Genomic DNA, 26,083 nt, shown 5'->3' with positions numbered 1-26,083 from the left:
TAGAATAATAAAATTACATATGCTTATGGCACATACCTTCAGCTTTCTCCTGGAATGATTGTTGAGCCTTCATCGGTTACCGTAGGACTTGTGGAGACCTCTGAAGTAGGGTAACGAAGTCTCCACTTTACACTTCCCGACAACCCGTAATATGATTACCACAGCCAGATACAAACATTATAAACACTATTCTACAATTTTCAAGTAGTTTGGGATCCATGCTCAAAAAAAAAAACACTGTGAAAGCAATGGAAATTACGAGCGCGTCTGATCGTCGCACTGGCACTAGTTCGCTTTTGATACTGTGTCATTTATTATTCATAAAACCCCTCACACTTTATATTTCTATTACTATATAACACTTATATATATCTACAGTCTTTATCCATAAGTTTCCTTCAGTAGTATTAGTTTCTTGTCACTGTAGGGATTCAATTTCTTTCAGTAAAATACGTAGCATTCACTTTCTCGTCCTGTATACTGGCATTGAGAGTGAATGTCACTTTCATCTTCACTCTCATAACTCATAGCATTCAGACATGCTAGAGTGAAACTTTCACTTTCATTACTCCTAGGGTATATACTCGTATTCTCATAATACTACTCATTTACATTTCTATTTACGTTCTCTATTTTATTTACGTTATTTACATTTCTATTTTATTTACACTGTGTTGTGCACTGTCACTTGAAATAACTTATAAAACTATTTTCCATTGTTCACGTATATTTACATTCATTACTTTCACTTGCTGTTTACACATTATTTACAATTCCACTTGCACTGTTTTACTCAATAGAAAGATCGTAGTCACACTTTTATCAATTGTCAGCCCTTTACCTCTTTCCACACGAGGTTTAGTAGGGGGTAAAGGTCACAGGGCCATTTGCATGGGGGTGAAAAAAGGCCTTGAAGTCAGCAAGAAGAAACATACATACTCTCGCTTCGGAAGATGAGAGTAAACTGATAACGGAGGGCTAGCGTGGAGGCCTGCTTTAGGGGTTATTCAGAGTTACCAATATTGGTTCTTGAAACAGCTAAGTCTAGCACTGATATGATTGGCAGGAAATCTAGACAATACATTATAAATTTGGTAGTTCCAGGTGAATGTAAATATCACTTAGGCTTCTCCCTTCCCTCCTTACATGTATATTTATTACGAAAATAGATTAGAGGCCTATTTAGGGGATATATATTCAGAGCTACCAATGTTATATCTTGAAACAGCTTTGTCTAGCACTGATATGATTGGCACGAAATCTAGACAATACATTATAAATTAGATAGTTCCAGGTGAATGTAAATATCACTTAGGCTTCTCCCTTCCCTCCTTACATGTATATTTATTACGAAAATATATTATACGGCATATTTCAAGGGGAAAAAAACAGCAAAAATTAGCGAACGAGTGCACGTGAGGTGTTGTCAGGTGATGATTTGCCAATTCCAGGTGTATGGCACTCTCACTTACCTTATTTCTTTCTTGTATATATTATTTGGTATAAGAATAGGACATAGGGCTTATTTCAATGGATGAAATCAGTGAAAAATTCCAGGGAAGATTTACTTAGCGTAGCACGGCCGGGCAGGCGAGAGGATAGGGTAATGGAGGGGGGGTAGGGAGGGGAGTCAAGAACGGGGAGAAATGGCTAAATTGTCAACAATGGATGGGAGTACAGATGAGATTAGGAGTGCTGACTAGTGTTGGACATTGGCAGTACTGATAGATGATACAAGCCCCCGCTTGGAAGCCCGGGTGAATTCAAAATAACACAGAATCACAAAAGCGACGCCCCGCGGTATGATCCCTTGCTCCCAAGCGTCACGAAAGTGACGCCCCGCGGTTAAGGGGTTAAGAGAGATCATCCAGGAAGAAAGGGAAATGACCAAGAAAAAAATGGAAGAAAATGTAGTGAAAATACTGAAGAAAAAAGAGAAAATAGTGAGAGAAACTGTAGAAAGGAACAGATGTGTGGTAATATTTGGAAACAGGGAAGAGGAAGAAAAGGTTAGGTTCGTAAGACTCGAGAAAGACACGAACCTGGTGAGAGGAATATTAGGCAAGATTGACCCGGAAGGAGACAAGTGGGTAAAAAGAAATTGTGGAAGTAAGGAGGGTAGGGCCTTATAAGAAAGGGGAAACAAGACCAATGAGAGTCAAGTTTACATCAGAAAGTGTAATAAATGAGATACTTAATGTGACCTGAAAATTAAGCAAAGAGGCGGGGATGGAAAAATTATAATAAGAAAAGATCTGAATGAAGAAGAAAAAGAAGTTTTAAAATCATTAAAGGAAGAAGTAAAGGAAAAAAATGATAAGAGGACAGAGGAAGAATGTAATACTTTTTTTTGGAGAGTGATGGATATGAAAGTAAGGAAGTGGTATTTAAGGAAATAGAAGTGAAGGAAACTAAGGGGGATGGCTGTGAAAGATCAGAAGTTGAGGACATGGTACGGACAGAGAGTAGGAGAGAAGAGGGTATTAAAAACGTCAAAAATAATTTGAAGGTGATATACACTAATGTTGATGGTTTCATATCGACAAGGATCGAAAATAACGATTTCTTGAGAGAACATGAACCTGATGTCATGTGCTTTGTAGAGACCAAATTAAGAGAAGATATTGATGTTCATTTGAGAGATGGTAAATACAAACTGTGGAGAAAAGACAGAAAGGAAAAAAAGGGAGGAGGAGTGATGATGGCAGTGAAGAACAACATAACTGTAGATACCGTACTGTGGAAATGGGAGAAGGCAGGGCTGAAGTGATATATATAGACAACTGGCCAGCCATACACAACCATTGGCTATGATATGTTTTGCATAAATCCTGTCCTGAGCATGAGCAAAGTATGTAGACACTTCTCTGCCAGCTGTAGGAATGGAAGGTGTTGTTTGAAATATTTTATGTGGTAAGGACTGCACATCAACGTTACTATTCTTTCCTAGTCCACCATTCTCCTGTATGGGGATGGTAAAGGAACTGAAGGCCGTTATTTTAATCTGACATTCAATATCTGATCATTGCCATATGAAGGTGTCTGTTCCAAGCATCAGGAAAACAGGCAACAGAAGGAATGTTACCCTCTAGTCATTTGGGGAAGAGTGGTAAATATGAAATACAAGTTAGTGCTGGCAGAGTATTGTTGGCATACTTTTGCACATGCCTGTATATCACAAACAGATGCAGTTAAGTCCTGGTTATGTGCCACAGATGCTAAAAAATACAGGGTGGTTCATATATAACATGTCTGATCCTATGTGTTTTGTTGTTGCATTTTGAACCATACCTTACCCCATCCTTAGGTGGGAAGAAGAGGCTGGGATGATGATGATGATGATTGCAGTGATGATTTTAATAATAATGAATGATGATTATTATATTGATTTTGATTATTTGATGATTGATGTGGTGGAGGCTCAGTCGGCATTACCATCACTACCCTGCATCATTTTCTGTTTCCCATAACCCTTTCTTACTTGATAGTGATTGCTTGTTTGCATCCATTGGTTGCATTTTTTTATCAAGTAATTTAATATCTCCTCTTGCATTTTCTTCAGTAATTGCTTAAATTTCACTCATTTTGGTAAGAAGAGATTTTTACCCTCCACTGACTTTTATCTATTGCCAGACATCTCAGTCGCATAAGGGGAGGCCACAAACAAATTAACTTCATGTCATTCTGTCATCTGCTATTTGACTGCCCTCTCTCCAACTCACACGTCCCTCCCTTGTATCTCTCCACTCCAGTCTTACGTCTCTGCCATGGTCTCTCCTCCTCTTCACATCATACACATACCTTCTAGTCATTCTCTCATTCCCCATCCTCTACATGGCCAAACTATCTCAAAGTATTTCTCCTAATAGCACCACAGCACTTTTCCACTTCCTCATTTGTATATCTGTCTGTCCATAAAACTCCACACATTCCTCAAGTCATTTCCACTGCTCTCACTCTTGTGCCCTTCCAACAGGATCTAAGTCTCATTTCTCAATGTCTTATCACAGCTTTCAGTGATCCAGCAACCTTTCTACCCTGCTGTACCCATCCAAGCACATCCTTCCATCCTCACTCATCACTCTAAAGTACTTGGATGCACCTTCATTATCTGTTTCCTCACCATCCAGTCTCACTCTGTATGCTGTGATTTCCCTCAAGACCATAACTTTACCCATACGTATATTCTCTTTAGGATTTTGTTTCTTACATCCTCAGACTCATGCACCAAGCCTTGCAGTTCACATTCATCACAATACAGTATCATCAGCAAGCAACAGCTCAGAAAGTTTCCGTATCTTACCCTCCCTCACTAGATACCAATATATTCACATTCCTTCCTATTACGCTACGTGTCAAGTGGGGTTGGTGGAGGATTAGTGCTCCTCCCTGTAAAACAATTAACTCTAAGCCCTTGGCCACCCCGTTTCAGATACCTGGCGTCTGGCAATGAATGAATGAATGATGAAACTGGAGAGAATGTTAAGAGAGATATGGCGGTAGTGTATGTTCCCCCAAAGACGAGAGCATGGAAGGATGACGAATACCATGAGATGTTGTCAGATATGGCTAGCTATTGCAAAAAATAATTGAGAAAAGCAGTAATATAATTTTGGTGGGTGACTTTAACTGTAAAGAGGTGAACTGGGAGGAATGGTACTCAGGAGGCGGCGAGGATTGTGGGACACTATGTTATTAAATATAATAATGAATAATGTGATGACGCAATGGGTCAAAGAAGAGACACGGTTTCGAGGTGAGGACACACCAGCAAGGTTAAATTTACTGTTCGCCAAAGAACTCGATGTAATAGAATCATTGAAATATCTCTGTCCTTTAGGAAAAAGTGATCATGTGGTCATTGAGTTCCAGATGTTATTAGGGAACGTCGAGCCAAGAGGCGAACTTCATAGGCAGGGAAGATACAACTTTGGAAAAATCAAATTTTACAGGATTCAGAAACTTTTTTGAAAATGCGGATTGGAGAAAATTCAGAGAAACAAGAGAGATACAGAGGAAGTGGGATATCTTTCTAGATCTCTATAATTTGGAAGTGGAAAAATTTGTACCAAGAGTAAGAGGGAAAGAAAACAGGAAAAAGGAGTGGTTTAACCCCTTGACTGCGGGGCGTCACTTTCTTGACACTTGGGAGCAAGGGATCATCCCGCGGGGCGTCACTTTTGTGATTCTGTGTTATTTTGAATTCACCCGGGCTTCCAAGTGGGGTCTTGTATCATCTATCAGTACTGCCAATGTCCAACATTAATCAGCACTCCTAATCTCATCTGTACTCCCATCCATTGTTGACAATTTAGCCATTTCTCTTCGTTCTTGACTCCCCTCCCTACCCCTCCTCCATTACCCTATCCTCTCGCCTGCCTGGCCGTGCTACGCTAAGTAAATCTTCCCTGGAATTTTTCACTGATTTCATCCATTGAAATAAGCCCTATGCTCTATTCTTATACCAAGTAATATATACAAGAAAGAAATAAGGTAAGTGAGAGTGCCATACACCTGGAATTGGCTAATTATCACCTGACAACACCTCACGTGCACTCGTTCGCTAATTTTTGCTGTTTATTTCCCCTTGAAATATGCCGTATAATCTATTTTCGTAATAAATATACATATAAGGAGGGAAGGGAGAAGCCTAAGTGATATTTACATTCACCTGGAACTACCTAATTTATAATGTATTGTCTAGATTTCCTGCCAATCATTTCACTGCTATATATTAGCTGTGTCAAGAGGCTAACGTTGGCAGTAATGCATTTCCCTAGGTAGGCCACCACCCCGGGCCACCCTTATCAGTTCACTGTCATCTTCCAATGTGGAGGTACGTCTGTTCGCTCTTGCTAGCTTCAGGGAATTTTCACCCCCATGCAAAGGGCCCTCTGACCTCTACCCCCTACTAAACCTCGTGTGGAAAGAGGTAAAGGGCTGACAATTGATAAAAGAGTGACTACAATCTTTCTGTTGAGTAAAACAGTGCAAGTGGAATTGTAAATAATGTTTAAATACAGGTAAGCCCTTAATTCACGCGAGGGTTAGGTTCCCAGACCCTTCGCGTATGTGGTAAATTCGCGTATATGTTCTGCCCTTGTGTGCACATAATTACGCATGTCTATACGTATATTACATCTGAATAATAATGTTTATGCACTACATACACCTTATAAACTAGCATAAAGTATTAAAAACAACAAAAATGTAAGAAATTTAACTGAAACCTGACAAGCACAGGCGTAGGTGGAGACACTTCAGCAGTCTGGTGCACTAGTCCGCACTGCCTCCCGTATGCTACATTCTGCCTTCTTTTTTGTATGAACAGTTGACTCATTCACCCCAAACATGCGGTTACAAGACAATTCACAGGCGTAGGTGGAGACACTTCAGCACAGTCTTGTGCACTGGCCCTCACTGTCTCCCGTATGCTACATTCTTCTTTATTGTATGAACAGTTGACTCACCCCAAACATACGTTTCTGAGACAATTCACCATCAGTTCAATTCACCGTCAAAACATGGACAATTTCCCATCATTCTGTTAATATACTTATTATTGATTAATTAATACTTTAATAACTAATTTTCAGGGGGATTTTATAACTCATATAAGTAAAAAACTAGTGTACTGTACTTGCTAAATAAACTGGTATGTAAATAAATGACAGGGAATCGTCCTGACGGAGAATTGTCGCCGACATTCCTCCCTGAAGTTTGTCCAACACTTTAACTTTCTCTGTCAGCAACATCACTTTACAAGTCAGTTTTGGTGTGTTACCACATGCATCACTAGCACTACACTTATGCCCCATGTTGACAGACAAGGCAAGCAATTATTGGAAGGCAGAAAAATAAGCCACAAATAACGATTTGCAAGTCATGCATGGTTCGACCGTCGGATTCAAACTGACTGTGTGGTGCGTGGTAGACCGACCTCCCAGGCTCCCACACACACATACACACACACACACACACATACATATATGTGTGCACACGGGCGGCAGGTAGGCATTTTTTATATTTTATTTATTTCTCTTGTATATTGAAATTACTTATTTGAATACTATAATTTTGTTTTAATTATTGTACGAAAAATTCGTGGATAACCGAAATCGCGTGAAAAAAGTTCGCGTGAATTAAGGGATAACCTGTAATGTGTAAACAGCAAGTGAAAGTAATGAATGTAAATATACATGAACAGTGGAAAATAGTTTTATAAGTTACTTCAAGTGACAGTGCATAACACAGTGTAAATAAAATAGAAATGTAAATAGCGTAAATAAAATAGAGAACGTAAATAGAAATGTAAATGAGTAGTATTATAAGAATACGAGTATATACCCTAGGAGTAATGAAAGTGAAAGTTTCACTCTAGCATGTCTGAATACTTTGAGTTATGAGAGTGAAGGTGAAAGTGACATTCACTCTCAATGCTAGTATACAGGACGAGAAAGTGAATGCTACGTATTTTACTGAAAGAAATTGAATCCCTACAGTGACAATAAACTAATACTACTGAAGGAAACTTATGGATAAAGACTGTAGATATATATAAGTGTTATATAGTAATAGAAATATAAAGTGTGAGGGTTTTATGAATAATAAATGACAGATTACCAAGAGCGAACTAGCGCAAGTGCAATGGTCAGACGCGCTCGTAATTTTCATTGCTTTCACAGTGGGTGTTTTTTTTGGAGTATGGATCCCAAACTACTTGAAAATCATAGAGTAGTGTTTATAGTGTTAATATCTGGCTGTGGTAATCATATTACGGGTTGTCGGGAAGTGTAAAGTGGAGACTTCGTTACCCAACTTCAGAGGTCTCCACAAGTCCTGCGGTAACCGACGAAGGTTCAACAAACATCCCAGGAGAAAGCTGAAGGTATATGCCATAAGCATATGTAATTTTAATATTCTAGGAATAATAACTGATATTTGGCAAATATTTTTTGAGAGTCTGTCGGAGCCCGAATAACCCCGCGGCAAACGCAAAACATTGGTAAACGTGCCCGCGGTTTAGGAGTTAATAGAAGGTGTATGATAGCAAAAAAAGAGAGAGATAAGGCGTGGAACACAAAGGAAGAATATAAAAGAACACGAAATGAATACACAAGAATACGTAGAGAAGAAGAAAGGAATTTTGAAAAAGATATAATAGACAAATGCAAGGATGAACCCAAACTGTTTTATTGATTTGTTAATGGCAAACTGAAACAAAAGGAAGGAATCACCAAATTGAAAGTAGAAGGAGAGGTCTTTAAGGATGCGGCAATGCAAGCAGAAATAATGAACAAACGTTTCCAGTCAGTTTTCACTAAAGGAAAGGAGCTTGTGGAAAGGGAGGGAGTGATTAGAAATGTTCTGGTGATAAAAGATATAAAAGTGGTGGTACAGGAAGTGTATAAATTACTGGAAACTCAAGATGTAAGGAAAGCCCCAGGACCTGATGGAATTTCTAATTGGGTACTGAAGGAATGCAGAGAACAACTGGCGGATAAAATTCACAGTTTAATCGTATGCTCACTGGAAGAGGGGAAAGTGCCACAAGAATGGAAGAGGGGAAATGTGGTACCAATTTACAAGGGAGGAAACAGGGAAGAACCCCTGAATTATAGACCAGTGTCTCTAATCAGCATGGTCACAAAATTGTGTGAGAGAATCCTGAAAGACAGATGGATTAAATATCTGGAAGAGATGAATATTTTGGCTGAATGTCAGTTTGGATTCAGAAGTGGAAGGTCATGTGTTTGTAACTTGTTGAGCTTTTACTCAAGAGCGATTGACGTGGTACAGGAGAGAGACGGTTGGGTGGATTGTGTATACTTAGAGAAGGCCTTTGACAAGGTACCTCATAAGAGACTAATGTGGAAACTAGAATATATAGGAGGACTGAAGGGGAAACTTCTGGAATGGATGAGAGACTTTTTGAGAGACAGACAAATGAGGCAGTATTAAAGGATAGGATGTCTGGATGGAGGGAAGTAACAAATGGAGTCCCTCAAGGCTCGGTGTTGGCGCCAGTAATGTTCCTGATTTACTTAAATGATATGGTAGATGGAGTGATCAGTTATGCAAGTCTGTTTGCTGATGATATAAAGATCTTGAGGAAGGTAGAGGTCGAGGAGGATTGTAAAATACTGCAGGAGGATTTGGATTGGATACACAATTGGAGCCGGACGTGGGAAATGAAATTTAATGTAAAGAAATGTAAAATTATTGGAGATGGGTAAAAGTACCAGGAGACCATCACTGAATTATTTATTGGGTAATGAATTAATCACAAAAAGGAGAGAAGAGAAAGATTTGGGAATGCTGGTCGAAGATAGTTTGTCACCAGAAAAGCACATTAACAAGATAGTTGGAGAGACTTATAAACTCTTAACTAACATAAGAGTAGCATTTCATTATATGGATGATTAGATGATGAAAAAATTGATAGTGGCCATGATCCGCCCCAGGTTAGAATATACAGCGGTAGTGTGGTCCCCACACAAAAAGAAAGATATAAACAAGATTGAGAGAATACAAAGAACAGCAACCAAGATGGTCCCCAGTCTGACAGACCTGTCATACAGAGAGAGGCTGGAAAAACTGGATTTGCCTTCCTTAGAGGAAAGGAGAAAAAGGGGAGACATGATTGCAGTGTTCAGGACCATGGTGGGAGTAGATAAAATTGACAAAGAAGATCTGTTTGTATGGGATAAGAGAGCAACAAGAGGACACGGAATGAAATTGAAAAAGTGAAGCTGCATGAAGGATATCAAGAAATATAGCTTTCCTTACAGAAGTATAGACTTATGGAATAGCCTGGACAAAGAGATCGTCCAGTGTGAAAACTTAAACGAGTTTAAAGGTAAATTTGACTTATTGAGAAACGGCGACGGAAACCCACGAGCATAGTACATTCTGTGTATATCACATTTAGGTATATTAGGTAAATACTTTAATATTTGGAACGACTTAGACAAAGAGGTGGTGCATGAGAAAAACATTCTTGTGTGTAAAAGTAGACTTGATAAATGTGGATATGGAGACAGGACAACACGAGCATTGCTCAATTCCTGTATACTACAAATAGGTAAATACAAATAGGTAAATACACACATTTCTAAGAAAGACAAAGTTTGTTGATTTCCAGGATTCTAAGTCTCTTCCACTCAGCAGTGTATCAGAAAAGGATACATGCAATGCTTCAAACCCTTCATAATATGATATGCAGTAAGAAGTCCATTTCCTCAATAGTTCAGCAGATTATAGAACATAAAAGAGAAATTTTATTACAAACAATGAAAATTTTAAAATAGTCACAGGCTCCAAAGCTTTAATTAGTTTATGCAGCTGTGACCTCACCAATAATTTAAAAAGTGATGCGATTGCTGACTGTGAACTAATGTTGCTGCCCTTCGTTTAGAAATGGAGTGACATATTATGGCAAAAATAGACACTTTTGATTACATTTTTGCCCATAGACACTGAAAATATTTCTAGTATTTTATCTTCATCAATTCCTTAAATAATATCAAGTACCGTACCCTATGTGTGGGTATTGTATCTCAGAATGTTATCATTTGTCTTGCAACTTTACACACTCACAGTAGGTTAGTGGTAAAGACAAAGTCCATCAGTTTCGAAGGTATCTAGTCCTTCTTCCCACACCCAACCCCACCCCTTCCCCTATGTTTCATAGGTTGTGGACACCATTTTTGTGACCAAGCTGCCTGTTGTTAAACCTTATGTACATGATAGGCATTATCTGGGATCTAGAATCCCAACCCCCTTTGGGTTAAAGGATTGAACAGATTTAGAATTCCAGTTAGGTGAACAAGGCTAACACTTGTAAATATGAACAAAATCTTCCAAAGTGAGAAGAAAAGAAACAAATATTCTGAGTAATTTTTTTCCACTGTAAATGATGCCACCATCCACAGAACTTATTTATTGTTTATGAAATTATGTATAAAATGAGAAAGAAGCAAGAGCAAGTTGCATTTTTATGTTGATAATACACACACCATGCATCATTATTCTAGAACATTGAATTCACTATGAAACTAAGTTTTTATTCTGAAAAGATGAACAAGAGATATACATTTAAACAGCAATTTTTGTGAGCTATCCAGTGTTAATACTTTTATGCATCATAGTAAAAAATTCAGAGCACTTGATAAAAAGTTTGGTCTCAGATGGTTAGATAATTCATGCAATTGTATTTATAGCTTAAGTTACCTGTTTTCCACCATAGATTAATAACCCAAGAGAGTCTGACGTATGTCAAAGTTAAATGCAGGTTCTTAAACGAAATTTTTCAAAAATTTTCACAATTCTTAGACACAACAGCAGAGTCTGGCTAATTTTCAGAAAATTCCCAGTCACAAACATTCATTCCAATGTCCCATAGGTTTGATCCATTTGCTGCTTTGGACAAATGTAGATATTTATTCAGACCTACACCATACAATCTCCTTTATGTGCAAAATCATGAAGGTCAGAGGGTTCGAAACTCACTTAATCAACTCTTTGTTGTTCTGTATATAATAAGTATAAAATTTGGTTAGTAGTTTTGTTCACTAGAAAGAAATCTTAAAATTTAAGAGTCAGAGAAGATATACATTGCACTGCATGATACTTTTGCTGTTTTTAGGAGACTGAAAACTTACCAGTTAAATGGCATAAATATTTTTTTGTACACTGTATCTTAGATATATTTTTAATTATATGCTGTACATCATCTGTAATGGAAAACCGTTAACAAAGTGTTCATTATTTTTTAAAGCATCAGAGCCTGTCTCATTTCCTCTGCCAGATCAAACAGCATGTGTATGGGGCATTGATGGTGGCCGCAACCTGCTTCAGTACACAGGACATAGTGGGTCAGTAAATTCTGTAAAATTCCATCCTACACAAGATCTAATCCTGTCTGCTAGTGGTGATCACACAGCTCACATATGGCAGGCTGCCATCACTCCTGACCAGCTGGTAAGTGTGTGTGTGTTCTTACCTACCTAATTCTTCTTACCTAATTGTATCTATACAGGAATGAGTCAAGCTCGTACTGTCCCGTGTCCTAAACCATATTTATCGTACATATCCTTGAATTTGTGAATTGTTTTGGCACACATTATTTCATTCGGTAGTGCATTCCATTGATCAGTTGCTCTGTTTGGGAAACTGAATTTCCTTACGTCTTTATCACCTCTCTTCTTATGCAGTTTTTTGCAGTGTTCTCTTGCTAATGCTTCCCCATATGTTAAGTAATCATTTATGTCTATTTTCTCCTTCCCTGATATGCATGTATATAGCATTATCATGTCACCTCTTTTCCTTCTCTCCTGTAGTGTTGGTAGATTCAGTTTATTTAGTCTTTCTTCGTAGCTTAGGTCCCTTAAGCTTGGTATCCATCTTGTAGCGGCCCTTTGAACTTTTTCAATCTTGTCTATGTGTTTTTTGAGATGAGGACTCCAGACTACTGATGCATACTCCAGGGTTGGTCTAATGAATGATGTTATTATCCTTCTTAGCATGTCTTCATTTATGTATGTGAATGCTATTCTCATATTTGCAAGCAGTGTATACAGGTAACTCGCACGGAACACGATCTCACGGAACGCGCTCGCAATTATACACGGTAAGGGCTGGGATACATATAAGACAACGTAAGATTTAAAAACCATTATGAAAACTACAAATTAACGCAGGAGAGGCCTTTGAAATATCAAATCCTCGAACGTCACCGCAGCGCGCGGTTTGTTTTGATTACGTGACGATCTAGGCGGGAAATTATTCAGTGAGTGAGACATTCCCGAGTACAGTAGCACAGTATTTGTAAGTTAAATATTTACAGTACCGTACTGTTCTGGTAAGTTTATGTGCAACTTAAAGTACTATTAAATAACGTTAAAGCAAGAAATAAAGTCTTATAACCAGTTTACCTGATAGGCGTCAGAATATTGCCTTTTTTATTTGTTCGTTTTTTCCACAGTGCTGTTCAGTATTTGTAAGTTAAATATTTACTGTTCTCGTATGTACTGTACTTGTAAGCACTTAAATAAAGTTAAATCATTAAATAAAGCCTTGTAACCAGATAACCCGAATTATATGATTACCCATGATCGGCGTCGGAATATTGCCGTTTTTGTTTGTTCGTTAAACTCTTACTGTACTGCTTTTGTACAGTACTGTATTTGTAAGTTAAATATTTACTGTTCTGGTATGTACTTGTAAGCAATTAAAGCATTAAATAAAGGAGTTAACCTGATTTATATGATTACCCATGATCGGCGTCGGAATATTGCCTTTTTTTTGTTTGTTCGTTACTTATAATAAGAGAAAAATACATTTTTGTCTTGGTATCTTTACCTATTTGCTCAGGTTTGCTGTAATGGTTTGCAACTTGTAGAAAACTGTGAAAACTTTCGGGAAGTGAACGAAAATCTGGGACATGACCTTGACTTCACCGTCTCAAGTATCATCTGTCATTAGACTGTCAGTTCACCACCGGCTATCGTGATGAGTGGATGTACGATTTTTTTCGCTCGTGGCCATGCCTAACCACACATAGTTACACCCATTATCTCGACCCAGACAGAAAATACAACCTTTTTCCTCCCTTGCAAAACACAAACAACCACCCTGTTTACGAGGCAACAATATATATTGCGAAAATAACAAGGTAAAATGATAAAGATGAACGTAAAATGATTGAGAAAGATGAACATGTTATGACGGAAAAAATACGTTTTCCCTGTCTGTAAACGTATTTATTTCTGCTTTGCATCTGTATTCGTAATAATTAGACTTATTGTTCGTTCTGAAACTGCATTACGATTCTATTTTTAGCCATTCTCGTGGTGTGGGAGCTGGAAGTTGTGACACAACTTCCTTATTGCTAATCGGACTGACCCTCCACCTTATTCTCCCGTGGCAGAGTCTAGCCTTGGAGGACGTGCAGTTTTCTCATTTAGGACTGAAAATTCAACTCTTTCGCTCCCTTTTCCAAGCATGGGCACAACGATAACGTAAAAAATAACTCGAAACTACCATAAACATATATAAAAAAGGTGAAAATGTATTCATACCAGCCATTCCTAACAGATTATGTACTGAAATCATTCGATATCACAGTACTGCATTTCTAAGTTAAATATGTACTGTTCTGGTATGTACTTGTAAGTTAAAGCACTGGTACCAGTTAACCTAATTTATTACCTATGATCGGCGTCGGAATGTTTCCTTGTGTTTACGTACAGTATTTGTGTGTGGAAGTTTTGCTAGGAGTACTGTATTTGTGAGTTATAACATTAAATAAACCTTCTAACCACTTAAAGTGCTTTCTAGTGACAGATAACAGCAAAACAACACATTTGGGGGGTCTAGGGAGCAAAATACGGAGTAGTTTAAATATACGCGATTTCGCACCTAACACGGCACGGTAGGAACGAAACCCTCGTGTTCCGTGCGAGTTACCTGTACATGTTCCGTACCTTCTCGCTGATGTGGTCAGCCAGAGATAGTCTGTTATTGATAATCACACCTAGGTCCTTCTCTCTTTCTGATGTGTATAGGGTTTTATTTCCTAACGTATAATCCCAATCAGGTCTTTTTCCACTTTTATCAAACTTGATTACATGACACTTGTCCACATTGAATTCCATTTGCCATGTATTACTCCATTCATGAAGTTTATTTAATTCTTCTTGTAGCTCTTTACAAGAGTCTGTGTTAGTAATTCTCCTTTGTATTTTTGCATCATCTGCAAACATATTCATATAGCTTTCATTTCCAGTGTTACTGTTTATATCATTTATATACACTAAAAACATAATTGGTGCCAGCACTGAACCCTGTGGTACTCCACTAGTGACTTCTTTCCATGATGAGTAGTTTCCCCTTAGTACTGTTCTCATTTCTCATTTTATGAGAAAATCTTGCATCCAACAAAACAGTTTGCCTCGAATTTCTCCTTGATGGTACAGTTTCCATAAAAGTCTTTGGTGTGGTACTGTTTCAAATGCTTTCTTGAAATCTAAATAGATACTGTCCACCCATCCTTCTCTTTCCTGTATTGTGTTTGTTACTCTGTCTGTGTTAATGTGTGTGTGTGTGTGTGTGTGTGTGTGTGTGTGTGTGTGTGTGTGTGTGTATTTACCTAATTGTGATATACCGGAAATGAGTTATACCTGTAGGGTCTCGTCTCTGTTTCTCAATAAGTCATATTTTGCTTTGAACTCGTTAAAGTTTTTAGACTCAATGATCTCTTTGTCCAAGCTATTCCACAGATCTGTGCATGTACAGTATATAGAAAACTATATTTCTTGATATCCTTCAAGGAACTTGGCTTTTTCAGATTCATTCCGTGTCCTCTTGTTATATTCCCATCCAATACAAACAGGTCTGCTGTGTGTGTGTGTGTTTGTGTGTTGTGATATACCAGAAATGAGCTATGCTTGTAGGGTCTCGTCTCTGTTTCTGAGTAAGTCAGATTTTGCTTTGAACTCATTAAAGTTTTTAGACTGGATGATCTCTTTGTCCAGGCTATTCCACAGGTTTATGCATCTGTATGGAAATTATATTTCTTGATATCCTTCAAGGAACTTGGCTTTTTCAGTTTCATTCTATGTCCTCTAAGTACTCTTCCATCCAGTACAAACAGGTGTTGTGTGTGTGTGTGTGTGTGTGTGTGTGTGTGTGTGTGTGGGTGGGTGGGTGGGTGGGTGTGGGTGTGGGTGTGTATTTACCTAATTGTATTTACCCAATTGTGATATGCAGGAAATGAGCTGGGCTTGTGGGGTCCTGTCTCTGTTTTATCAATAAGTCAGATTTTGCTTTAAACTCACCAAAGTTTTTAGACTGGATGTTCTCTTTGTCCAGGCTATTCCACAGGTCAATGCATCTATATGGAAAACTATATTTCTTGATATCCTTTAAGCAGCTTGGCTTTTTCAGTTTCATTCTGTGTCCTCTTGTTACTCTCTTATCCCATACAAACAGATCTTCTTTGTCAATTTTATCTACTCCCATCATGATCCTGAACACCTCAGTCATGTCGCCCCTTTCCTCTAAGGAAGGCAAATCCAGCTTTTCCAGCCTCTCTCTGTATGACAGATAAGCCAGACTGGGGACCATCTTTGTATTCTCTCATTCTTGTTTATATCTTTCTTTATGCGTGGGGACCACACTACTGCTGGATATTCTAACCTGGGGCGGATCATGGCCTCTATCAAGTTTCTCATCATCTACTCATCCATGTAATGATATAATACTCTTATGTTAGTCAAGAGTTTATACGTCTCTCTAACTGTCGTATTAATGTTTTTCAGGTGACAAACTATCCTGGACCAGCACTCCCAAATCTTTCTCTTCTCTCGCTTTTGTGATTGGTTCATTACCCATCAAATAATTCAGTGATGGCCTCTTGGTACTTTTACCCTTTTCCAATATTTTACATTTCTTTGTGTTGAATTTCATTTCCCACATCCGGCTCCAATCATGCATCATAACCAGATCCTCCTGCAGCATTTTACAATCCTCCTCAACCTCCACCTTCGTCAAGATCTTTGTATCATCAGCAAATGGACTTGCATAACTGTTCACTCCTTCTACGATATCATTTACGTAAATCAGGAACATTACTAGCACCAGCACCGAGCCCTGTGGGACTCCACTTGTTACTTCCTTCCATCCAGACATCCTGTCCTTTATTATTGTCCTCATTTGTCTGTCTCTCAAAAAGTCTCTCATCCATTCCAGGAGGTTTCCCTTTAGTCCTCCTTTATGCTCTAGTTTCCACATCAGTCACTTATGGGGGTACCTTGTCAAAGGCCATCTCCAAAACTAAATACACACAATCCACCCAATCATCTCTCTCCTGTAGCACATCAGTCTCTCTTGAGTAAAAGCTCAACAAATCAGAAACACATAACCTTCCACTTCTGAATCCAAACTGACTTTCAACGAAAATATTCATCTCTTCCAGATATTTTACCCATCTATCTTTCAGGATTCTCTCGCACAATTTTGCGACCATGCTGGTTAGTGACACTGGTCTATAATTCAGAGGTTCTTTCTTGTTTCCTCCCTTATAAATTGGTACCACATTTGCCGTCCAGCATTCTTGAGGCACTTTCCCCACTTCCAGAGAACACACAATTAACCTGCCCCATCCCGGAGACGTGAATTCACGTCCTCACGTGATTTGCACTCATATCCCGGAGACGTAAATTAACGCGACAACATTGCAAGGTCCCTAATTTGCACAATTTTCAATTTTCGCAAGTGATTTTTGGCACGTATACATGGGACATCTTCCTCTACAAGATGCCAGGCAGGGACAATGCCTTACCCAGGATGACCTCCTCTCTCTCTCTCTCTCTCTCTCTCTCTCTCTCTCTCTCCCCCCCCCCCCCCCCCCCCCCCGCATGCCCTTTTCTCAGCAATTCACCTGTTGTCAGTGACCTGGCCAGTAAAGCCATGTCATGCCACGGTACGAAATTCAGGGCCAGAGTGATTCCCCAATCGATGACAATGTGGAGGACAAACATTAGAGGAAGAAACAGTCAGAAATGATGATCAGGTAATGTGGCAAAAAAAGGTCAGGAATGGTGATGAGTTAGTGAGTGAAACAATGCTTATAATGCCTGTATTACCGTTTGGAAACCAATATACTCTCGTACTACATATAAATTCGTACCAAATAAATAAATAAATACCGTTTATGAGTGGTGTGGAATAGTTATCCTCCCATAGAACTCGTTTTCTTTGCAGCCAGCCTGATAGAAAACCTTGTAAGGTAAAGAGGTACTCCTACCTGGATCGAGTATTTTAAACCTCAGGTGAGCGATTTCTCTATGAATTTTTGATGTTTCTCACCAAAAGCGGATGTTTGAGCCCAAAAAAAAAAAAAGGTCCAAAAATGTCGGGACTGGGGCGTACCACTGCCCAGAAAACGTCGGGATGGGGGGGGGTTAAACTGTGAATCTGATCCGCCAGTTGTTCTCTGCATTTCTTCAGTACCCAATTAGAGATTCCATCTGGTCCTGGGGCATTCCTTACATCTTGAGTTTCCATTAATTTATACATTTCCTGTACTTCCACTTTTATACATTTTATAACTACATGTCTAATCACTCCCTCCCCTTCCACAAACTCCTTTTCATTAGTGAGAACTGATTGGAAACATTTGTTCATTATTTCAGCTTGCATTGCTGCATCTTTATAGACCTTTCCTTCTACTTTCAGTTTGGTGATTCCTTCCTTTTGTTTCAATTTGCCATTGACAAATCTATAAAACAGTTTTGTGTTCATCCTTACACTTGTGTAGTATACCTTTTTCAAAGCTCCTTTCTTTCTCTCTGTGTATTCTTGTGTGATCATTTCTAGTTCTTTTTTAATCTTCCTTTGTTCTCTTATTGCCTCTCTTTCTCCATTTGTTCCATGCCATATCCCTCTCTTTTTTTTGCTATCATACACCTTCTATTAAATCACTCCTTTTCCCTGTTTTCTTTCCACCTTACTCTTGGCACATATTTTTCCACTCGAATTATAGAAGTCTAGAAGGATATCCTACTTCCTCTGTATCTCTCGTTTCTCTTAATTTTCTCCAATCCGCATTTTTGAAAAATTTTCTCAGTCCTGTAAAGTTTGCTTTCCCGAAACTGTAACTTCCCTGCCAGTAAAGCTCGTCTACTGGCACCACGTTCAGCATTATCATCTGGAACTCAATGACCACATGATAACTTTTTCCTATAGGACACAGATATTTCAAAGATTTAGTTACAGTGAGTTCTTTTGTTATCAGTAAATCTAATCTTGTCATGTCCCCACCTTGGAATTGTGTCTCTTCTTTGACCCACTGCGTCATCACATTATTCATTGTTGTATTTAATACTATAGTGCCCCACAAATCTTTGCTGCCTCCTGAGTCCCATTCCTCCCAGTTCACATCTTTACAATTAAAGTCTATTTCTCAATCTATCTATTGCCAGACGCCTTAATCCCGTACGGGGTGGCCACAAACAAATTCCCTCCATGTTGTCCTGTCCCCCGCCATTTCACTGCCCTGCTTCCAACTCACACCCCCCTCTCTCATATACCTCTCCACTCCATCCCTCCATCTCATCATCGGCCTCCCCCTCTCTCTCCCCCCCTCCACCTCACACACATACACTTTCCTTACCAATCTCTCACCCTCCATCCTCTCTACACGGCCAAACCACCTCAGTGTGTTCCTCTTAAAGTTTCCAATCACATCCACATCCACACCACAACACTTCTTTATATCCTCATTTGTCAGCCTGTCTCTCCATGTGACTCCACAGGCTCCTCTTAAATAACTCATTTCCACTGCTCTCACTCTTGACTTGTGTTCTTCCAACAACATCCAAGCTTCACTTCCATACGTTAGAGTTAGTATCACAATACTGTCATGCAGTAACTTTTTCACTTCCGTGTTCACTTCCCTGTTTCTTATCACTGCATTCAAGGAACCAGCAACCTTTCTTCCTTGTTGTACCCCTTCAAGCACTTCACCTTCCAAACTTCCATCCTTACTCATCAAACTCCCCTAGTACTTAAACTTACTCTCATTTTCCATTTCCTCACCATCCAACCTCACTGTACATTCACTGACTTCATCTTTCTCAAAGACCATCACTTTACTCTTCCTTACATTCACGTTTAGATTCCGTTCCTTACACACTCTCCCTGGAATGATTATTGCTTCCATGGCCGGGAGCCATCTGAGTGTGCCTTGCACATTACGGAGGTTATTCTCTCGGGCATGGAAGCATACATTTCTTTCTCATATCCTTTGACTAATGCAAGAAAGCCTTGGTTTAATCACGCTAGTTGTAATGTTGTCGGCAACAAGGAGAGGGCCTACAAAAGGTACCGGAGCCAACCCACCCCTGAATCACATCATCTTTACGTTTGTGCCCTGAATCGTGCTAAGTCTTTTCTTCGCTCTGCTAAAAATAATTTCATCCACACTAAATGTTCTCAACTCTCCGACTTGAATTCTTCCCGCTCCTTCTTGCACTTTACCAAAAACCTTTCTAACAACTTTACCTCATCATCCTTCCCTCCTCTTTTCTACTCTGATGGTTCTGTAGCTGTTTCATTTACTGATAAAGCAGATCTCTTCGCACAGACTTTCTCCTCCAATTCCACCTTAGACGATTCCGGTGCTGTTCCTCCATCACTTCCCCCCTCTGACCTCCTCATGGCTGACATTAAAATTTCTTCAGCAGATGTATTTTCTGCCATCACTGGCCTCAATACTAACAAGGCATATGGGCCTGATGGGGTCCCTCCTGTTGTTCTCAAGAACTGTGCTTCTGTGCTTACACCCTGCCTAGGCAAACTCTTTCGCCTTTGTCTGTCAACTTGCTGAAAGTTTGCTCTCATTCAGCCTGTCCCAAAGAAGGTGACCACTCCCAACCCTCCAACTATCGTCCGATTGCTTTAACGTTCTGTATTTCAAAAGTTTTCGAGTCAATTATCAGTAGAAAAATTTTAAGGCATTTTTCCTATCACAACCTTCTTTCTGATCATCAGTACGGGTTCCATTAGGGACGCTCCACTGGCGATCTTCTCACCTACCTTTCTGACTCCTGGTCATCCTCCTTTTGGGGCTTTGGCGAAAGCTTTGCCATTGCACTTGACATCACAAAGGCTTTCGATCGAGTCTGGCATAAATCTTTAATTTCCAAACTGCCCTCTCATGGTTTCTATCCTTCTATCTGTGCCTTCATTGCTAGCTTCCTTTTTGGTCATTCTATAGCCGCTGTTGTAGACGGCCATCGTTCTTTTCCTAGATCTATCGACAGTGGTGTTCCTCAGGGCTCTGTCCTATCACCAACTCTCTTCCTTTTATTCATCAATGACCTTCTAAGCTGTACATTTAACTCTATCCACTCATACACTGATGACTCCACCCTTCACCTTTCCATTCGGTTCCCGCAACGCCCATCTCAGCAGTTACTTCAACAAACAAGGGATGAGGCTATGGCACACCTAATGTCTGACTTGGCTCGCATCTCTGACTGGGCTAAAAATAATATGGTTGTTTTTAATGCATCTAAGACTCAGTTCTTACACCTATCAACCCGACAAAATCTTCCTCAGGTATACCCAATAATGTTTAATAATATTCAGCTTCATCCTGCATCATCCTTGAACATGCTTGGAGTTTCATTTACGCGGGACTTATCTTTGGAAGATCATATTACATCTCTTGTAAAATCTGCTTCCAAGAGATTGGGTGTGCTAAGCCAACTCCATTCTTTCTTTACCCCTGCACAATTGTTGACTCTATACAGGGGTTTTATCCGCCCCTGTGTGGAGTACAACTCTCATGTGTGGGGATGCTCCCCACATACAGCTCTTCTGAATAGGGTGGAGTCAAATGCTTTTCGTCTCATTAACTCTCCTCCTCTTACTGACTCCCTTCAACCTCTGTCTATTCGCCGCACTGTTGCATTTTTATCTCTTTTCTGTCACTACTTTAATGGTCACTGCTCCTCTGAACTGTCTGCATGCATTTCTCCACCTCTACGATGGGCGTGTAGTACCCGTCTAGCAGCAAACTCTTATCCCTTTTCTGTCCAACTCTCTAATGCAAGAGTTAACCGTTACTCTCAGTCTTTCATTTATGCAACAGGACAGCTCTGGAACTGTCTCCCTCTGTCAGTATTTCCTTCTGCCTATGATCTCCAGGTTTTCAAACGCAGTGTGTCCAGGATTCTCAAAATGATCGGACCTTGAATTTGGCTCTCTATTGTATTTTGTTTTTCTTTTGGAGGGAACTGTTAGTGCAGGCTCATAGCCTTTGGTTCCTTCTTCCTCGCAAAAAAAAAATAAAATAAATAAAAGCACCAAGGATTGCAGCTCCCCTTCGTCTTCACTTAACAACACAGTATCATCTGCAAACAACAGTACAGGGAGTTTCCAAACACTACCCTCTCTCAATAGGGCCACTCCAACATCCACTGCCCTACCTTGTGTCTCTTTTATTACCCCATCCATGAACAGATTGAAGTACCATGGAGACATGAGACATCCCTGTTTCAACCTAACCTTCAAAGAGAAAAATTCATTCAGTTCACCGTCCACATGCACTGCAGCCTTAGCACCATCATACATACTCTTCACAGCATTCAGCAACTTCCCATCTACTCTATAGATTTTTAATTCTTTCCACAATCCTTGTCTATCCACTCTGTCATATCTGTGTATCTATCTATCTATTGCCAGACACCTCAATCCTGTAGGGGGTGGCCACAAACAAATCGCCTCCACGTCGCCCTGTCCCCCGCCATTTCACTGCCATGCTCCCAACTCACACCCCCCTCTCTCATATACCTCTCCACCCCATCCCTCCATCTCATCCTTGGTCTGCCACTCCCTCTCCTTCCCCCCACCCCACCCACACACACTCTCCTCGCCAGCCCCTCACCCTCCACCCCCTCCACACGGCCAAACCACCCCAGTGTGTTCCTCCCAACGCTTCGCACCACATCCACATCCACACCACATCCTGTTATATGCTTTCTCCAAATCCTTGAAGACCGCATACAGCTTCTTTCCCTTCTCTAGAAACTTTTCCACTAAAGATCTGAGAATGAATATCTGATCTACACAACCTCTTCCCTTCCTATAGCCTCCCTGTTCTTCTCCAACTAATTCCTCTGTTATTTCCCTGACTCTGTCAATAAGTATCATACCATACACTTTTCCTATTACACTAAGAAGACAAATTCACCTATGATTACCACACACTTCTTTTTCCCCTTTTCCTTTTGTACAGGGGAATAATTATACCTGACTTCCAATCCTCCGGGACTCTGCCTTCCTCCCAGGCCAATCTGCACTTCTTTCACATCCATTCTGCTATTATCTCTCTCCCATGCTTCAGCATTTCACCACACACTCTATCAATTCCTGGGGCTTTCCCTAATTTGACTTTCTTCATTGCTTCCACAACTTCTGTCCTACTGATTTCTTCCTGTCTTCTCACCTCCCTCCTTCTCCCAGCCATTCCCCAGCCACTGATACTCGCTTTACTTCCATTCTCTATGTTCAATAATTCTCTCCATCTGCTCACTTTTTCTCCCTTCTCCATTAGTAATCTACCATTTTTATCTTTCGCTCCCCTGCTAACGTCACTGCCACCCTGTCTTACTCTCTTCACCTCTTCCCAGTACATTTTCTTACAATCCCTCCACTTTACACTCAAATTCCTTCCAAATTCCTCATCCACTCTCTTCTTGCTCTCTCTTACTAATCTTTTCACCTCTGTCTTCCTTTCTACGTGTAACTCTTCCGCCTCTCACTTCTTCCAAGCCCCTATTTCTCATCCATTTATTGTATCCTTTCTTCTTTTGTGCTACAGCCTGTCTCACCTCTTCTTTCCACCATGCAGTTCCTTACACCCCCTTCCGTCTCCTCTTCACCTCACACACCACATCACATGCTTCACATATTTCTTCTGTGAATATCTTGCACACACCTTCCACATCCCCCATGTGCTCCAATTCATGTTCATCCAATCGTTCCTCCACTTCTCTCTTATATTCTGCCTTTTTCTCATCTTCTTGTAACCTTTCCACTCTCCTTGCAACTACTCCTATCTCTCGTCCTTCCATTCTTCTATTTCTCCATCTTACTTGGATCCTGATTCTGGCCACCACCCTAGTGGTCAGAATGTCCACTCCCCCAACCTCTATAAGCTCTTGCATCCATTACACATCTTTGCATCCTTTCATCCACACACACATAATCAATCATTGCCTTCCTTTCATTCAGATCACCACCCACCCTTCTTGTCACTTGCCATGTATACCTGTGGATCAGTTTGTGCTTTAGGAGGGTATTGGCTATCACCAACCCCCTCCCGTCACAAATATCCACTAACGCACTGCCATTCTCATCTATCTCAGCAGGCACACCTCACTCACCAACTGTTCTGTCCACCTTCACATTCCCTACTTTACCATTCATATCACCAATCAAAAACACTCTCATTCTTTCTAAACTTTTCCATGCACTCTTCCATATTTGTCCAGAACTCTTCTCTCACTCTGCTTGCACGATCTTGCATTGGCGCTTACATGCACACAATCGCCCACATTTATATCTAACTTTCAGTCTTACCCACACAATCTTTGAGGCAACTGATCCATATTCTCATATGTTCTTCTTCCATCTTTTACTCACAAGAATACACTCTCCTTCCTTTGCCCTCTCATTCTCACCTACTCCTGCACATATACCCCATCCATACTCCCATTCTCTCACACTCTCTCCTCTCCATTTTTTTTTTTTTTTTAATAACAGAACGGAGGAAGGAAAAACAAATGGGGAAAAAAAAAAAATCCATACACCAGATTACTGGTGTCCTCTATTCATAAAATATCTGTAACAGTGAGACTTGAACAGTTGTGGGTTGAAATCTGTTTGCTCCACATACATCCACTTTTGCATGCTCAAGCACCTGGACAATTCTCATTCTTTCACCTCATCATTCGGACGCCTTGCATTGCACATCACGATCCGTACCATGTCCTTTGTTCGGTCCTTGGTCATCATCTTTTTGTCAGTCCTTGTCCGAGTCTTCTTGTTCGTTTTTTTAGTTTGCAGTTTTCTGGGGAGGGACACTAACCCACCACCAACCCTTTTAGTCGCCTCATATGACAAACAGGGATACTAGGGGAGTATGCTTGACCCCCCTACTCCCAGGGGCTAAATCAAAGTCACCCATTAAAATTATATTGTTGCTTTTCTCAGTCACTTTCTGTAGATAACTAGCCATGTCTGACAACAACATCTGGTATTCATCGTCATTACATGATCTTGTCTTAGGGGGAACATACACTACTGCCATATCTCTCTTGCCATTCTCTCCAGTTTCTAATTGCATATTTGTCACTTCAGCCTTGCCCTCTCCCATTTCCAAGTATCTACATTTATGTTGTTCTTCACTGCTGTGATCTCCTCCTCCGGTTTTTTCTTTTCTGTCTCTTCCCCACATTTTGTATTTACCATCTTCCATATAGACATCAATATCCTCTCTTAACTTGGTCTCTACAAAGCACATACCATCAGGTTCATGTACCCTCAAGAAATAATTGATTTTTAACCTTGCTGATATTAAACCATCAACATTAGTATATGCCACCTTCAAACCTTTATTGTTGTTTTTTATACCCTCTTCTCTCCTTCTCTCCATCAGCACCACTTCCTCCATTTCTGATTCATAACTCTCCAACAAAACACTGTCTTCTCTTCCTCCGTTCTCTGTTTGTTTTGTGCCTTTGGTTCCATTACTATCTATCTATCTATCTATCTATTGCCAGACTTCTCAATCCCGTTTGGGATGGCCACAAACAAATCGCCTCGATGTCACCCTGTCTCCCACCATTTCACTGCCCTGCTCCCAACTCACACACCCCCTCTCTCACATACCTCTCCAGTAACTCCTTTATTTTAGCTCTTTCTTCCTCATTTGCATCTCTCCTTATCCAAACATTTTTGAACCCTTCTTTGTTTGATAATTTCCATGTTCTATTGATGATTTCATTTACCATTACCTGGGACTTACTTTACCTTCATTGGCCTCGCCCGTCCTTTCTTGTACATTCTTAACCTAAACACTTCTTCACTCTCTCTTGACCTTCGTTGTTACCCTCCATAACTATCTATCTATTGCCAGACGCCTCAATCCCGTTTGGGGTGGCCACAAACAAATCGCCTCCAAGTCGCCCTGTCCCCCGCCATCTCACTGCCCTGCTCCCAACTCACACCCCTATCTCTCATATACCTCTCCACCCCATCCCTCCATCTCATCCTCAGCCTCTCCCTCCCTCTTCCCCCCCCCACATCACTTACATACACTCTCTTCGTCAGTCTTTCACCCTCCATCCTTTCCACATGGCCAAACCACCTCAGTGTGTTCCTCATAACGCTTCCTATCACATCCACATCAACACCACAACGCTCCTTTATATCCTCATTCGTCAGCCTGTCTCTCCATGTGACTCCACAGGCTCCTCTTAAATAACTCATTTCCACTGCACTCACTCTT

General features: G+C 40.2%; 1 protein-coding gene across 3 annotated transcripts in view; it reads left to right on the top strand.

The window, feature by feature from the left end:
* The window catches only part of LOC145417504 (WD repeat-containing protein 37-like), a 390,073-nt gene that overhangs the window by 197,789 nt on the left and 166,201 nt on the right, over nt 1–26,083 (top strand). For all 3 annotated transcript variants that reach the window (XM_080286217.1, XM_080286214.1, XM_080286212.1), the window contains exon 6: nt 11,810–11,982. In XM_080286217.1, the coding sequence (XP_080142343.1) occupies nt 11,810–11,982 (173 nt within the window). The remainder of the gene's footprint in view (nt 1–11,809; nt 11,983–26,083) is intronic.

Source organism: Coenobita brevimanus, chromosome 14, assembly GCF_032717465.1.
Source record: "Coenobita brevimanus isolate Jiangsu-jjx chromosome 14, ASM3271746v2, whole genome shotgun sequence".
NCBI lineage: Eukaryota > Metazoa > Arthropoda > Malacostraca > Decapoda > Coenobitidae > Coenobita > Coenobita brevimanus.
Note: the sequence above shows the minus strand (reverse complement) of the source record. Positions and strands in the feature narration are given on the sequence as shown.